The sequence below is a fragment of the Notothenia rossii genome, assembly GCF_949606895.1.
Source record: "Notothenia rossii genome assembly, chromosome: 8".
Classification (NCBI taxonomy): domain Eukaryota; kingdom Metazoa; phylum Chordata; class Actinopteri; order Perciformes; family Nototheniidae; genus Notothenia; species Notothenia rossii.
This window is the reverse complement of record NC_136906.1, coordinates 44,591,112-44,606,750: the sequence shown is the minus strand read 5'-3', so window position 1 is coordinate 44,606,750 and position 15,639 is coordinate 44,591,112. Positions and strand designations below refer to the sequence as shown.

General features: G+C 40.7%; 1 protein-coding gene and 1 long non-coding RNA gene across 4 annotated transcripts; one reads left to right on the top strand and one right to left on the bottom strand.

Moving 5' to 3' along the window:
• The first annotated feature begins 2,173 nt into the window (after positions 1-2,173).
• On the top strand, positions 2,174-11,624 carry LOC307017399 (general transcription factor II-I repeat domain-containing protein 2-like). Of its 3 annotated transcripts, XM_079646988.1 has the most exons (4): positions 2,174-2,744; positions 2,827-4,943; positions 5,174-5,273; positions 5,828-11,624. In XM_079646988.1, exon 4 carries the CDS (start codon positions 7,902-7,904, stop codon positions 9,759-9,761), a length of 1,860 nt encoding a protein of 619 aa, XP_079503114.1. In that variant the 5' UTR covers positions 2,174-2,744; positions 2,827-4,943; positions 5,174-5,273; positions 5,828-7,901; the 3' UTR covers positions 9,762-11,624. The 3 variants fall into 3 exon arrangements, with proteins under 3 accessions (XP_079503114.1, XP_079503113.1, XP_079503115.1); XM_079646989.1 differs by having other exon boundaries at positions 2,175-4,943; positions 5,828-7,305; XM_079646987.1 differs by having other exon boundaries at positions 2,174-5,273.
• On the bottom strand, positions 5,879-15,064 carry LOC307017401. The gene is made up of 2 exons (XR_013802174.1): positions 12,167-15,064; positions 5,879-11,424 (listed from the first exon to the last, which is right to left on the bottom strand). It is a non-coding gene; the product is annotated as an uncharacterized lncRNA (long non-coding RNA).
• Between the last annotated feature and the right edge of the window lie 575 nt (positions 15,065-15,639).

Below are 15,639 nucleotides of genomic sequence, written 5' to 3'. Positions count from 1 at the left end.
ACAAAGCACACATGCATCTTTTAAAAGTGAATTTATTGGAGCAATCTCTAGTGATGGCAGTTTGACACTGAAGCTTCGAACGGAGCTTCAACCCTGGACTTCCTATTCCATAGAAGCAGTGCTTCGAAGCTTGCTTCAAATCACGTGACATGTGACGTCCGAAGCAGCAACTGCTTCAAATCACGTGACATGTGACGTCCGAACCAGCAACTGCTTCATTTCCTGAATGAATCAACTCACTGGTTCGCCGTCCAATCAGGTGATTCAATGCACTGCCTCGTCTCGATTCTGACAGGTGACAGGTTGAAACAGTTTCAAATTTGAGCGCTTCAACACTTTATAACCGCTCTAAACAATGCGCAATGTGTGGGTTGTTGTCGTAGTTTGCATTGTTGCTGTTGAGTTGTTGTTGGCATTGCATTTGAATTGGATCATTATAGAGCACGCCAGGAAGAAAAATAGGTCGTTCTGGCTCGTGAAACACTTCGAAATGTGGAGAAGTTGTGAACAAAAAGACTATGAGTAATATAAAAACACTTCGGTGGTCTAAGGAATTGATAGCCCAGTGGATAGAGCTGGCGGCCAGGATGCGGGGATATCCTCCGCGCAGCTGGTTCAAAGCTCGGAATAGTTAAACTTGTAATCATTGCTTTTCAACTTTAATACTTTAATAACTGATAAAAGGCCCTCTCCGCCCAAAAAAATGTCAAGCACTCTCTAGTCTCTTCTCAATAACCCAATGCACACTATTATCAATCTTTAATTGCAAATAGAACATGATATTCAGTCTTAGTGTGTGTGTGTGTGTGTGTGTGTGTGTGTGTGTGTGTGTGTGTGTGTGTGTGCATCGAATATTTTTCAAGGCAAAGATACGTTAAACCCACTGCAGCCTTGCACTTCGCCAGGAGAGGTCGCTGTAACTGAAGCTTCGAGAAATGAACCTATTTCCGACACAATTGTCCAAGTGGTTCGACGCTTCATTCAAAGCTTCATTTTGCCATCACTAGCAATCTCTCCTATTTATTGGAGGGAATACATCAGTCTTCTTCTTCTTCTTCTTCTTCTTTGCTTTAATTGCGAGATCTTCTTCTTCTTTGCTTTGCGAGTCGCAACCAGTCTTGGAGCATTATCGCCTATGACATCACTTACGCGACCCAGAATGCATTTGGGATTTGTTGTCTTTCTAGTTGCATATTTTTCATAGTCTTATATTTCAACAGTTTTATGACAAACTGTGACTTTTTTTACATGGAAATGATTGTTTAAGATTGATAAAAATCATATGTGTCATTCGTGGCAAAATTCAAACGGGATCAAAAGATAACTTTTCTCTCTCCATTGACTTCAATGTATAATTTTCCGCTTCCGGGGTCCCATGGAGGCTCCCGGAAGGGGAGGGACTTCGCCTCTCTATAGGAGGGATAGGATAGGGATAGGAGTCGAGGAGGGGAAATTTGAGTATTGAGAAACCTCTATAGAGAACCGCAGTGACGCGTCGTAAAACCCGGAAGTAAACTTCTTCCGGTTCCTTCCCGAAAAACCAATGCAAATTCTCCATAGGATTTTGGAAAATAACTCGAAATAAGGTCTGTGGTTGACACACATTTAAGAGAGAGATCACGTTTTGTTCAGCCGGATAATCTCCACATGTCAACCCTAGTTTTATAATTTTTGAATCATAAATCTAGTCGCCAAAAGCGAAATGCTAACGTTATGCTATAAACGAACTACAAGCCAGTACAGCAGCAGGGTCTTAAAACTTCAACGTCACGCCAACTTAAGATCGTTTCAACTGACTTGCACTGAAACTGCACTTTGAACACTTTAAATATTAACATTTTAAACTGTATACCCCGGTTATCTAGGCCCGTTTTGTTGAATGTATACCACGTTTATCTAGGCCCTTTTTGATTTATGTATACATGTCACACTGTGGGAAACGATATTTCGATATTTCTGGATGTATAACACATGTAGAATTTTTAACAATAAAGCTGAATTTGACTTTCGCGTGCTTGCATATTTTAACAAAGCTTTTCATTTTAGCTACACTGAATTTAACTAGAAGTCATGGCTGTGTCAATTACCAGTCTGATATCGTTTTACAAAGATGACAAGAAGAGTGTAGATAGAGGAGAGAACCACTACAAGTCAGGACACGTTACAGTGCAGCCTAGATGAAGGTGTGCTTACCGGTGTTGTCAGGGCTAGCACGAGGGACAAGGTTTATAGGTGAGTAGTGATAGCAAAAGTACCTTTAACCTAGAGTTAATTTATTCACATTAATTCACATCAACAAATCAATTGTATGTGTCACATGAAATCTTTATTAGGCAAGGCAAGGCAAGGCAAGTTTATTTATATAGCACTTTTCAACACAAGGCAATTCAAAGTGCTTTACAAAAAATGAAAGACATTAAGAAAATGGCATTTAAAATCAGTCATTAAAAAGAAAAGCTAATAAAATAAACATTAAAAGAAAAAAATACATGGATAAAAGTTACAGTGCAGTCTAAGATATGAATAGTTCAATTAAAAGCAACGACAAAAAGAAAAGTCCTCAGCCTGGATTTAAAAGTAGTAAGAGTTGCAGCGGACCTGCAGGTTTCTGGGAGTTTGTTCCAGATATTTGGAGCATAATAACTGTACGCTGCTTTACCATGTTTAGTTCTGACTCTGGGGACAGAAAGCTGACCAGTCCCTGAAGACCTGAGAGATCCTGATGGTTCATCATTTAGCAGGAGGTCAGAAATGCATTTTGGTCCTAAACCATTCAGTGCTTTATAAACAGCAGCAGTATTTTGAAATCTATTCTTTGACACACAGGAAGCCAGTGTAAAGACTTCAGAACAGGAGTGATGTGATCCACTTTCTTAGTGTTGGTAAGGACTCGAGCAGCGGTGTTCTGAATCAGCTGCAGCCAGTGGCGGCCGGTCCATAGGGGCGCTAGGGGCGCCGCCCCACCTCTTCCCACATAAAATAAAAAAATATATAAAAAAAATATATATATAGTAGCCTATATATATATATTTTTTTATTTTTTTATTTAATTTTTAATAAAAAAGGTAAATATTATATAATTTGTATCGGTAAAATGTATAATCTACAATACAATCTGGTTTAAAATTGTGTTACGATGTCTAAAGTTACTGATAAGTCACATGTTTCCTGCCTGCCTGGCCTTGCCCATGTATCAACATCATTACCCTCTCTCGCCTGGGCGCTAAGAAATCAGCCTTCATCCAGTGCAGCAGCAGCCACTAGCAGCTGACTGTTGCGAAACATAATTTCAGCCAATCAGCGTCGTCAAATCTGATTTTGACCGGGCGCCAATGTCAGCGCCTGGTCCAATCTGTGAGTAGTTTGGACAGTGACTCATATCCGGGTGACGCACTAGAGCAGAGGATGGCTTCGTGTGCAGGTGGAGTCTCCGGACCTCTGTCCCCACCCAATTCAGTTCAAGAGCTAATCTCCAATCCTTTCGAAAGGAGAAGTTTGGGAGATAAACAGTTGCTAAAAGATCTTGGACCGGACCAACCTGATTTGAATATATCGCAGCAAGCTCGTGAAAAAAACAAAACCTATCAACGAGGCTTCTCACGTAGCTGGTACACCAGAAAGGCATGGCTAACTGGATGCAAACAGGTGAATGCTGTCTTTTGTTTCCCATGCTTGCTCTTCAAACAGTCGGGGACAAATACGATGTGCCCGTGGACTGTGAAGGGGGTGAACGATATGAAGCATTTGTCCGAAAAAATTAAAAAGCACGAGTGCACAAAGTTACATATGACAAGTACCTTCAAGCTAGCTATGCTAGGCAAAGCTAACATAGCCGCGCAGCTAGATCAAGGGTACAAGATCTCATTGAAAAAACACAATGAAGAAGTGGACAAGAATAGGCACGTCTTGTCTAAAATAATTGATTGTGTGGCATTTTGTGGGGGCTTTGACCTAGCTTTGCGTGGCCACGACGAGACTGACACATCCGACAACCCCGGCGTTTTTCGGGGTTTCGTTAATCTTCTGGCCTCGTTAGATAGCGTGTTGGAGGAGCACCTTAAAACGGCTACCGTTTTCAAAGGCACCTCAAAGACGGTGCAAAATGGACTTTTGGACTGCATGTTATCAGTTTGTAAAGACTACATTCTGGAGGAAGTAAAAAATGCCAGTTATTTATCTATTCAGGCGGATGAGACAACTGACATTTCCACCCACTGCCAGTTAGTGCTTGTGCTACGCTACATTGACCCGCATAACAACGTCCAGGAGCGTTTTTTGGAGTTCATCCCTCTTCAGAATGCAAATGCTGACACAGTTGCCACCGCGCTGATTGAGAGGCTGGGCACTATCCTCCCCGATGGACAACAGGGCAAACTAATCGCCCAAGCCTATGACGGTGCAGCGGTGATGAGGGGAGCTAAAGGTGGAGTTCAGCGGAAAGTGAAGGATGTGTACAGTAGTGCGCACTACATCCACTGCTATGCTCATCAGCTGAACCTCATTATGCAGCAGGCAACATCCCACATCCCCAAGATAAGAACATTTTTTTCAGACCTTGGTGGATTTGCTGCATTTTTCTCTAGGTCATTTAAGCGAACTGCAATCCTGGATCAAGTTGTGGCACACAGACTTCCTGGCACTTCCACAACAAGATGGAACTTTAACAGTCGTGCTGTTAACACTGTGTATGAGCACAAGGAGAACATCCTGAGGTGTTTCAAGACAATCAGAGACTCAGGTGACTTTGATCCCATAACAGTGAGAGAAGCCGGGGGCTTTGTGAGAATGATGGAAGATGAAGTTTTTAGCTTTTTCCTGACATTGTTCCACAAGATCATGCCACATGTAGACATGCTGTTTAGCCAACTGCAGAAGAGGAACATCGACTCTGTCTACATCACAGGACTCATCAAGAGGTTCACCAGCAGCATACAAACAATCAGGTAAATCATTATTTACAATGGCTGAGATGTGCTTATTATAGGAAATCTGTGAAACCTAAATGTGATTTAGCTGAACACAATAGACCAACTCATACATACTTACTGGAAATGTATATATTATATAACGTTTAAAAGGTGTATCTCTGACTACTATTTCAAATAGTCAAACCTAATTTGTCAATTCTTGCCACAATGAGTAATTGTACATGGTTACTTGTGGTTTGGATCAGGGACTCCATTCCTTCTGGTGAAAACAGTGGATCTGTGCAGCAGCTGCCCACAAAGAGGAGGGGACTTGGACATGAAGAGCAACAGCTGTTGGCTAGAGAGGTAAGCAGTAATATGAACGTGTTCTATGACCAAAAGCTCCTTTCATAATATATAGGTAATTTCATGTCACAATAATGATACATTTCACAAGAAAGCCCATTTTCTGTAAATTCAATAAATAGGTAGGCTAGTTAAAATATCCAAATGGAAAGGCCTATTGCTTATTACATTCTGAATTGTATACACTTAACAAGGCCTAAACTGCAAAAAGTGTCCCACAGTCTACATTTCAAATGGGATCAAGACAGATCAGAAAAGGTTTAGGCCTCCAGAAGCAACCACAGTAGACAGAAAGGGCCCAACAATGAATGAATGAAGTGTAAACATAGCCATTAAATGTATATATTGTAGTGACTTAATTTTAAACAGTAATATTGTTCTGTTGACGCTCAGATAGATGTCCTGTTATTCTGATTCAGTTCCATTCACAAGAAAGCTCTTTGTTTGTTACAAATCTTATGAGGGGACACTAATGATATTATGAGTGATAGATGTGAAAAGGTGATTCTGTTATTTATTATGTCTTGATTTTTTCATTGTGCATTATTTCATAGGTATGTGATACCATACTGAGTCACGCAAAGGAGAGATTTTCCTTCAACAAACACCTCATCAGCTCCACCCTCCTGCAAGGAGACCTGTTCCAGCAGCACAGCCAAACATTCCCTTAAGCAGCGCTGGAAACAACTGTGGAAGCCTACCCTCGACTGGACAGGGCAAAGCTCAAGACGGAACTGTCCCTCGTCTACGAAAATGACCAGTTCAGGGCTTGCAGTGGTGCTGTTACTCTGCTCCAGTTCTTTATTGACAACAATCTCCAGGAGACATTCACAGAGACTGTCAGTCTTCTGAAGATTCTGGTAACCACACCCATGGCTACGGCTGAGGCAGAGAGGTGCTTTTCCACTCTGAAAAGAATAAAGACTTTCTTGAGGAACAGCATGACACAGGATCGCCTGAATGCTCTGGCTATGCTGTCAATTGAGAAAAAACTCATTATGAGCATTCCTGACTTCAACACCAGAGTCATTGACCAGAGTTTGCCACTCAGAAGGAGAGAAGGGCAAAATTCCTCTACAAAGACACACACACACACACACACACACACACACACACACACACACACACACACACACACACACACACACACACACACACACACACACACACACACACACACACACACACACACACACACACACACACACACACACACACACACACTCGCAGCAAACACAGATGGCCGACCCTTAAACCAATGCGTTTCATTAGAGAGACAATTAAACGGCCGCAGAATGTTGTGAAGTTACTTTTGGATACCTAAGATGTTTTGTCCAACCACAAAATACAGGAACATTAGGACTGTTGGAAACCTGTTGCGTTCGACTCATTTTCCCCAGAGGAAGTCGTTTCTTGTTTCCTTTTGTTTTTGTCTTTTTTCTGCCTGTTGCACATTTGTTATTCAAAGCAGTAAAAAAGGTGCTATAGGCCAATAAGCTGGATATCACTTTATATGTAGAGAGGAGGTTTCCCATGGTTGTGTTAGAAGTTTATTAATAAGTGGGCATTTATCACAGAAGTGATTGTTCTGTCTCCACCTTTGTTGCATTGTCTGTGATGTATTTTCCAACGGTTATAGCTCCTCCTGTCCTGTCCCAGCAACACTACACGGTTTGCAGCTCCACCACATTTTTGGTTTATCTTCGCTGTCGCTTAAAATCTGCTTCCCATCGGACTAAAACCTCCATGTAATCTGAAGACAGATACTTGAAGTTATTTAAACATTTTTTTTTGCTCTAGCCTTGCCAGTTACATTGTACAAATATATTATCATTATGCTAACTGGTTGTTTGTGTTAGACGATGTAGCTTTTTCATTTCTGAGTTATTGCTATATGTAAATAAGCCTGTTTGTAAATAATCCTCAGAGAAACAAAGAAAAAACACAATGTATGACATGCCTTGGTTAATGTGTTTTTTCTTTTTGTATAAATCTTATACAAATGTAAAGCTCTACTTTTTTTTTTAAATTGCATTTATTCACAGTTCATTTTGAAATGCTGTAGTGATTTGTATTCAACCACTTACATATTTATAATTAATGCTACTGAAAAGATGCTATTAATGACCAGAAACACATTTTCAAAAGTTTTTATATCCCACATGCACTGTAAAGCCACTTGGTGGAGGTGTTGGGTCAAACATGAACAGTTTTAAGAAAGAGAAAAACAAAGATCAGGTCTGAGAATACAAATTCCTTGTACAGTGGTAGATGTTCAGGTTGATAAATAATATTTTCCACAAAAAAAGTAATAAATTACACTACTTCGTTACTCTAGTCCAGGGGTGTTCAATACGTCGATCGCGATCTCTACCAGTCGATCCCAAAGGTATTATTGGTAGATCGAGTGACATTAAAAAAATTGACGTCAACCTATCATCCATCCCGTCTTTTGATTGATATACAGGGCAGCCAGTCAGATGACATCTGAATTTTGTCTGACACTTAGGTCACTGCGCATGAGCAAACAACAGCGCTAAGTGCTAACTAACTAGCAAGCTTGTCAGCGAGTTACGGCCAGTTTTCAGCCTTTGGTTTTTTCTCTCAAACCTATGAAAGGGTATAAAAATGAGTGAGGTAGCTGGACCAAGTAAGAAGAAAAAAACGTATAACTTTCATACGGAATGGGAGGAGGACTTTTTTTTCACGATGACATTTTCCAAGTGCGTTTGCCTCATCTGCCAGTCTACCATAGCAATACCAAAGAAGGGGAATGTGGAGCGGCATTTTCGGACTGTTCATGGAAAATACGACACCGACTTCCCGCCGAAAAGCGAGCTGAGAAAGAGAAAAGTGAAGGAACTGAAATCCCAGTTGTCCGGACAGCAGTCATTTTTCACGCAACAAACTTCAAAAGCGAAAGCCGCCACCGAAGCATCGTTCCGGGTGAGTCACATCATCGTCAATAACAAGAAGTCCTTCCAAGACGGAGAGATGGTAAAAGAGGCATTCGTTGAAGCAGCTGACTCATTGTTCCGAGACTTTAAAAATAAGGCAGAAATATTATCTTCGATCAAAGCTCTCCAGCTGTCAAGAAGCACAGTTACACGGCGCTGTGAAGCCATGGCTGAGGATTTAACCCAGCAACTTTGGAAGGACATTGGAGATTGCGAGTGTTTCTCACTGCAGTTGGACGAATCAACGGACGTGAGTGACACAGCCCAGATGTGCATTTTCATTCGTATGGTGTTTAGTGATATCACTACAAAAGAAGAGCTATTAACAGTACTGCCCATGAAAGAACAGACGCGAGGAGAGGACATATTTCAGTCGTTTAAAAACTTTATCGCGAAAACTCAGCTCCCAGTGTACAAATTGATGTCTATCACCACGGATGGAGCACCCGCAATGGTTGGCCGCTTGAATGGATTTATTGCAAAGTGCAGGCAGGACGATGCTTTCCCGGACTTCCTAAATTACCATTGCATAATCCACCAACAAGCGTTATGCGCTAAAATGCTCAACATGAAAGAGATCATGGATGTTGCAACGAAGATCGCCTGTTCTATTCGCGCCAGATCTCTTCAAAGAAGGCTATTCCGTGCACATCTGGAGAATGCTGACTGCGACCACTCTGAGTTGTTGCTACACACTGACGTGAGATGGCTTAGTCGAGGGAAATTCCTGCAAAGATTTCGAGAGCTCTGTCCGGAGATTAAGGAGTTTTTCCGTGTAGCTGGACATGCAGAATACACGCAACTAAATGACGGTCAGTGGCTGTTAGACTTGGCATTTTTAACCGATCTGACCAACATGTTGAATGACCTTAATCTACAGCTGCAAGGAAAAGACAAAACAGTGATCAATATGATCAGCTCGGTTAATGCTTTCAAACGAAAGATGCAACATCTCTCCTCAAAGCTGCAGCGCCATGATTTGGCAAACTTCCAGAACCTGGCGTCAGAGCTGGAGATGCAAAGGAAGGCCTGTGTGCAACTTGACACTGCACGCTACACAGAGCAGATTGACAAATGTCTGTCAGAGTTTGACAAACGCTTTCAAGACTTTTCTTTGCTCGAGCCAGTCGCTACATTCATGTGCTATCCTTTTCGGGAAGATGCTGAGGTTGATTCACTCGCATCAAAAATTGCAACACTGTTTCACCTGAACTCTTCTGTAGTGGAAGATGAGATTTTGACACTACAAGCTGACATTGAGCTGAAGTCCAGAGCTCATGGACAGTTCTGGAACTTACTCACAGAGGTAAAGTACCCCAACATGAGGAAATGTGCTACCTCCTTGACAGCATTATTCGGCTCCACTTATTTATGTGAGTCAGCCTTTTCCCACATGAAGATCATCAAGTCCAAGTACCGTTCCACCATGACTGATGAACATTTGGAAGTGTGCTTGAGGCTCGCTGTCAGCAGTTACCGTCCGGACTATGCATCCCTGGCTGATTCAATTCAGTGCAAGTCATCAGAGTAAACTCGGGTAATGACAAAAAATGTACATAGTTAATTGTGTTGTGTTGTGCAATATTGGCTCATGCGATATAAAGAATCCTCAATATATTTATAAATAAATATATGTTTTGCATTTTTTGTAGTAGGTAGATCATTTTGACTTGATCATTTTATAAGTAGCTCTCATGCTGAAAAAGTTTGAGCACCCCTGCTCTAGTCTCTACATAAAGCTTCGCACTGGAACACACCGCAAAGACTTCAGCCGAGCACGTACGAACTGCGCATGCGTGAGTGGCAATAACTCTCCTTACCAGCAGGCGGCGGTAGTGTGTATTCGTCATTCAAAACAGGCAACAATCCGAAAACAGAGAAGAATACCGACTACGTGATTCACGTAGTCTGTTCTTCTTCTCTGTTTTTCGGTTGTTTTCTATTTGTTTATATCTGTGTGTGTTAGCTTCACCTTAGCATGTGTTATTTGCAGGTGTGTTGAGGTTTGATTATGCCTGATTTTAGTAAGTAAGGAAGTAACGCGTGTCGGGGCAATGTTAGTAACTGTAGTGTGGTTACTGAATTATAAAAGTAGCGCGTTACACTACTCCGTTACACTACTCCGTAACCGACAAACATTTTTTTACTCACTATGTCAACAGCCCCACCAAAAATATTTTCCACCAGCCGCCACTTGCTGCAGCTTTCTAATAGATTTTTTAGTGAGACCTGTGAAGACACCATTGCAGTAGTCCAGTCTACTGAAGATAAAAGCATGGACACGTTTTCCCAAATCCTGCTGTGACATTAGTCTTTTAATCCTAGATATGTTCTTTAGGTGATAGTAAGCTGATTTAGTAACTGTTTTAATGTGACTGTTGAAACCAATAACTAATTTAACCCGCTGACAAGAGAGCCCACCTCCGAAGATCGTGACTGGCTGAGGGACAGACTCGGGGGCAGGTTCTCAGTTATTTCTTGGCTTCTCTCCCCCGAGCCAGAAGAGGAACACTACAGCTTGGAAACACTTACTGTTCCTGAAATTATCAAATCTGTTGGGCATCAGGGACCTGAGGCAATTGTGGCAAGCATGGCATTGTCTGAAGAGCAACAGAGGGCAATTCAGGTGGCTCCCACTGGTCAGCGAACCAACCCAAACTGGCATTTGTTCAGGAAAGGAAGGTTGACTGCCAGCAACTTTGGAGCTGTCCTGAGGTCAAAACGTGTGACTGCTTCCTTTATTGCCAGGGTGCTAGGGCAACAACAGGCCCTTGATGGTGTTTTGTCTGTACAGTGGGGGACTATGAATGAATGTGAGGGCGTCAGGGCATTCACCACTGCAACTCAGATGCAGGTCCATGAGTCAGATTTGTGGCTCTCCCTATCAGGATTGTTGGGGGCATCTCCAGATGGTCTGGTAGGGTCTTCCGCTGTGCTGGAGGTAAAGTGTCCCTACGGAGCCAGGGAAATGACAATTAGTGAAGCATTGCAAATCAAGGGCTTCTGTGTCAGTAAGGAAGGAGAAACATTCAGCCTGCGTGAGGAACATCCTTACTGGCACCAAGTGCAAGGTCAGCTTCACCTCACTGCAAGAAAGAAGAAGAAATAAAAAAATTGTGAATTGTTTTTAATTTACATTTACTCGCCTTTGCAATGTTGTGGTTGTTAGAGTGTTAGGTTTCCTGTCAGCTCGTCTGTTGGGAAGATATAAAATATTAGTTTCATGGAAGTCACGCCGTCACATATACTATATATATACGTCAGTATATACATACTGTAAGAGCATTAAGACATACAGTACATAGGCTAAAACAAAACATCTAAAGATATAACCTTGCACTTTGATAAGTCTCGTGAACATTTTCATTATTTTGAATTTTTTATAGATGAAAATTGAACTAAATAAATAAATGGTAGATTAATCCATGTTGAAAATAGGTGTCAGCTGCTACAATAATTATAATAGTTATATTTCTTAATTAATTAAGATAAGATATTACTGTATTGATCCCAATTTGGGAAATGTTTGTGTTCCAGCAGCATAACAAGAAAAACAAAATATAAGTTATTATATATACAAAAAGTATGTGAGGGATGGAATATTAAATTGAATATAAATTTAAAATGTACATGTGATTTTACGTCCAAGAGAAGCTATGGAGCAGAGAGTTCTCTGCCAGCCAGAGGTGATTTGTTATTAGTTCAATATGTCAAACTGATTTCCCTGACTACAATCTTTAGTTACATGGTGAAACGTTATGCTGCTTGTACTAATAAGACTTATCATATAAGCCACACAGGTTTTAATAGGATGTATTCATTATCTTTACTTATGTTGCGGTCTTTTCAGCAGCGCCATCTCTATAACGGCGATACAGTCACTACCCATTATTTACATTTCACCGTGACATGGACAAAAATGTAACGTCAGCTTACCTCATGGCACGAATCCAGACTCTCCTTTGGAAAACATTGGCCGGGAAACGATAGAACAAGCACGTTTCATGCGAAGACCTGTGGCTGCAACCCGGAGCAAAGCAGCACAAACCATTGCGTAGTTAACTAGTATCGCTAGCTTTAGCTAACGTTAGCCAACGAAACGAACTGCCGGGTAAAATTGGAAAACACTGGTAATTAATTATTCTATCATTTGTAAAACTACGGTGTTAAAAACGACAATTTCAAAAATACAGATTCTAATGGTCAGATATAGATATACAGATACTAAAGATAGGCAGTGTTAACTGTGTTCGTTATTCTCCCGTCCAGGAGAGAAGCTTTAAAAGGAGACTAAATGGAGTCTCTGTGAAAGTTCAATTGGGTACTTTAATTAAAAAAGGCGCGGGTTGGTCCCAAGCATGATATTGTTCAGTCAGACAAACAGCTGTGATCCGCTCCTTGATAGGGAAGAGAAGAGCCTGGATCTCTCCTCCGGTGCTGTTCTGCTGGCTCCTCCCCGCCAGCCGGCTCGCCTCGTCCGTTGTTGCATTTAAACAGAGGATTGGTTCTTTTCACATTCAATATATGCTTAACACGCCTTTTCTCCTCATATTCTCTTTCATCACTTTTCATTTAACACATTCTAAACGCTGTAATCAATACTCTAAAAAATACTTCTCGGCTCGTTTGGTTTCCGGTCATTCCGGATGTTGTCACATGCTACTCTCGTCTGTAAACAATAATGTATTCAAATAAACTGTACCTTCATTTAATATTCAGCATGGTAGTATCTCGACATCTGTAGTTGTAGTGTTAAATCAGTAGGCTTCGGTTTGCACCACTCCATATCATTTCGGTACTAAATTCACCTCTTCAGGAAATCGTATATTAGCCACATGCTAAATGCTAACCGTAGATGAAGGATTTTCAGAATAAAAGCTTAACTGCTTGTGCACAAGAATTTCTGGTTTTTCAGTATAAAAGAGCATTAAAACTGACGGCATGTTTAAACTACATTTCCCCATTAAAACATTGATTTTAATTTCTAACAGTCCCTCCTTACACACCTAAAAGGTGTGTATAATACTGAAATCAATGAGTTATTCATCTGAACTTTGCATATTACATATCTCATATTAACAAACATACAATCTAATGGAATGGTTGTACAGCCGGCTTTACAAAAATACAAAATAAATTCTTGTCTGTGTTCAAATATAAAAGTTTTCCCTTGTGCATAACTTCTAGTGTTTACATTCAATATCATTCTTCAAAATAGCAGCAATGGCTTGGTATCAGAACATTTCTTCGTCCCTCCTTTCACAGAAACCGTTCTCATACCACGCTCAGTGTTAAGGCACTTGTTTTTACAAAGTGAAAAGAAACAAACCATTTTAGAATAGCAATGATTTTTACAACATGAGATCCACCATATGAGAATAGTATAAAGTAATAAAGAATAAAATAAAATATCTTGGATTGGCAAAGTAAATTGAAAAATAAAAATAAACTATCTTGGAATAGTGTAAAGTAAATTGAAATGGATTCACTCCATTTTAGCATTTTATTTTGCTCACTTCTTCACATGATTTCATAATGTAAAGAATCACATCAGCTGGACATTCTTTGATCAACCTCATCTCCGAACATCCATATCATTTAAACTAACTCATCATTGTCATCAACATCTGAATACGGGGGTTGTTCGTCTTGTTCTGCTAGCATTTGTAACTGTCTCCTCATGAGAAATGTACCCTCCCTCCTTTCATACCATTTAAGGTATGAAAGTAATATGTTCTCTAGAAGGGGCCGTCGTGATCAATCGGTACGTTCTACTCTGGGGTACGGCATTCTAGACAGTCATTTCTGGGAGAAGATTTTGGTCAGTTACAACAGTTGTAGAGTTTCATCACTTAAAAGTTCCTTCTCATTACCTTTGGGTGGTCTGTTCTAATGCAGTGATAAAGTCCCTGAAATGGTGTGAGAACCGGTGGAATATCAATAACGCATTATTCTAATTTATTTTCAATTCTTGTCTACTTAAATAGCTATGCTAACCCCTTTAACAGTGTGTGGAACCTTGGGTGCTAGAGCATGTGATAATTACTCCCTCCTTTAACAAGGACTTTAAAAACAGAAGTCATTTCATTAATGGTTTGCAGTTCAATTCAGGAATTTACACCTATGGCAGATATGTTTCTCCTTTAAATAACATCTCTAAATGTCAGGTCATCACTGATTGAATGGATGACCTTTAGGAGCTGGTGGCGCTTGTCTTTTAAAACTCATACTCTGGTGCCGTGCGCTCCCTCTGAAGCTGCAAGTAAGATTTAAAACATCTGCAGGGTGGGTCGAGCGACCCCTTCTCCCTGAACGATATTTGTTGTAAAATATGCACCATCACAATGAGTGATCCAAGGCCCGCATGTATTACTCCCAATTATATTAGTTTTTTTTTTAATTAAAATGTGCAATCTCTCTTTTGTCTTTTTAAAACTCTACATCTTGGACGAAAAAAAATTGTTATTTCCACCTTAATCTTCCCTCCTGAGGTAATAACCATGCTACAATGGAGAAATCAATACTCTAGATTGGAATACTATCTTTGGCTTGGTACTAGCTCTACCTTTAACATTTTCCATACAAATAAAGATTTGTCTGCTTTTATAGAGTGGTTACTAAAACCATCCCTTTAAACTGTAGGTCTATACTGTAACAAATTAAATCTTACCCAAATTCACACATGAATAAAAAAGAACTCTTAAAGAATAATTTGTTCATACGATGAAAAGATTGAATAATATGTTCTACCCTCAGTGTGTTTTTAGGGTTATTTAATAGTTTCCTCTTTCTTACTTTATAAATTCACCAATTGATTAATTCATATAATAAACCTTTTTCTTTACGTATTTCTCGTTGGTGAATAAGTGTGTTTATGTGTAAACTCACTCACTCCCGTTTTCCTTCTCTCCCCCTCTGGTTGTCAAGCCACGACCCCCTCACGTTCTGCAGGACCATGCCAACTCCTCCGTCCTTTCCTCTCCTCCGTCCACCTTCTCCTCAGTCCATCCGCTCTTGGATCCTTCCGCTGTAACTCTCTTCAGTGTCCCATCTGCTTTGCTTTTCATCTCCTCCTTTACAGTCTCTACTTTGTTGCATGGAGGGCGTATTCTGCTCTCATGTCCCACACTCTGCTCTTGTGTCCAAATCTTGTGGCTCAGCTTGGAACTTCATGTCCTGTGGGGGACCGATGAGAGTGTGCCTTTTTATGTCACCTCTGGATTCCTCAGGTGGAGATGGTTCTGGATAAAGTCTTGTCATTGTTGGTTCAGCTCTGCTTCTCTGTCTGTTCGATGGAGGAGGAGGAGTCTTCCGTGGTGAGGTCTTTTGTCTGCTTGGACGATGGGGTCGTAGCGGTCTGACAGGCGGAGAGATAGAGAGAGAGAGATCTCGGGACGCATTATCTATAG

What these genes read in the sequence shown, in the direction of transcription:
- LOC307017399 (XM_079646988.1), top strand. Translation starts at nt 7,902, where the DNA reads ATGAGTGAGGTAGCTGGACCAAGTAAGAAGAAAAAAACGTATAACTTT.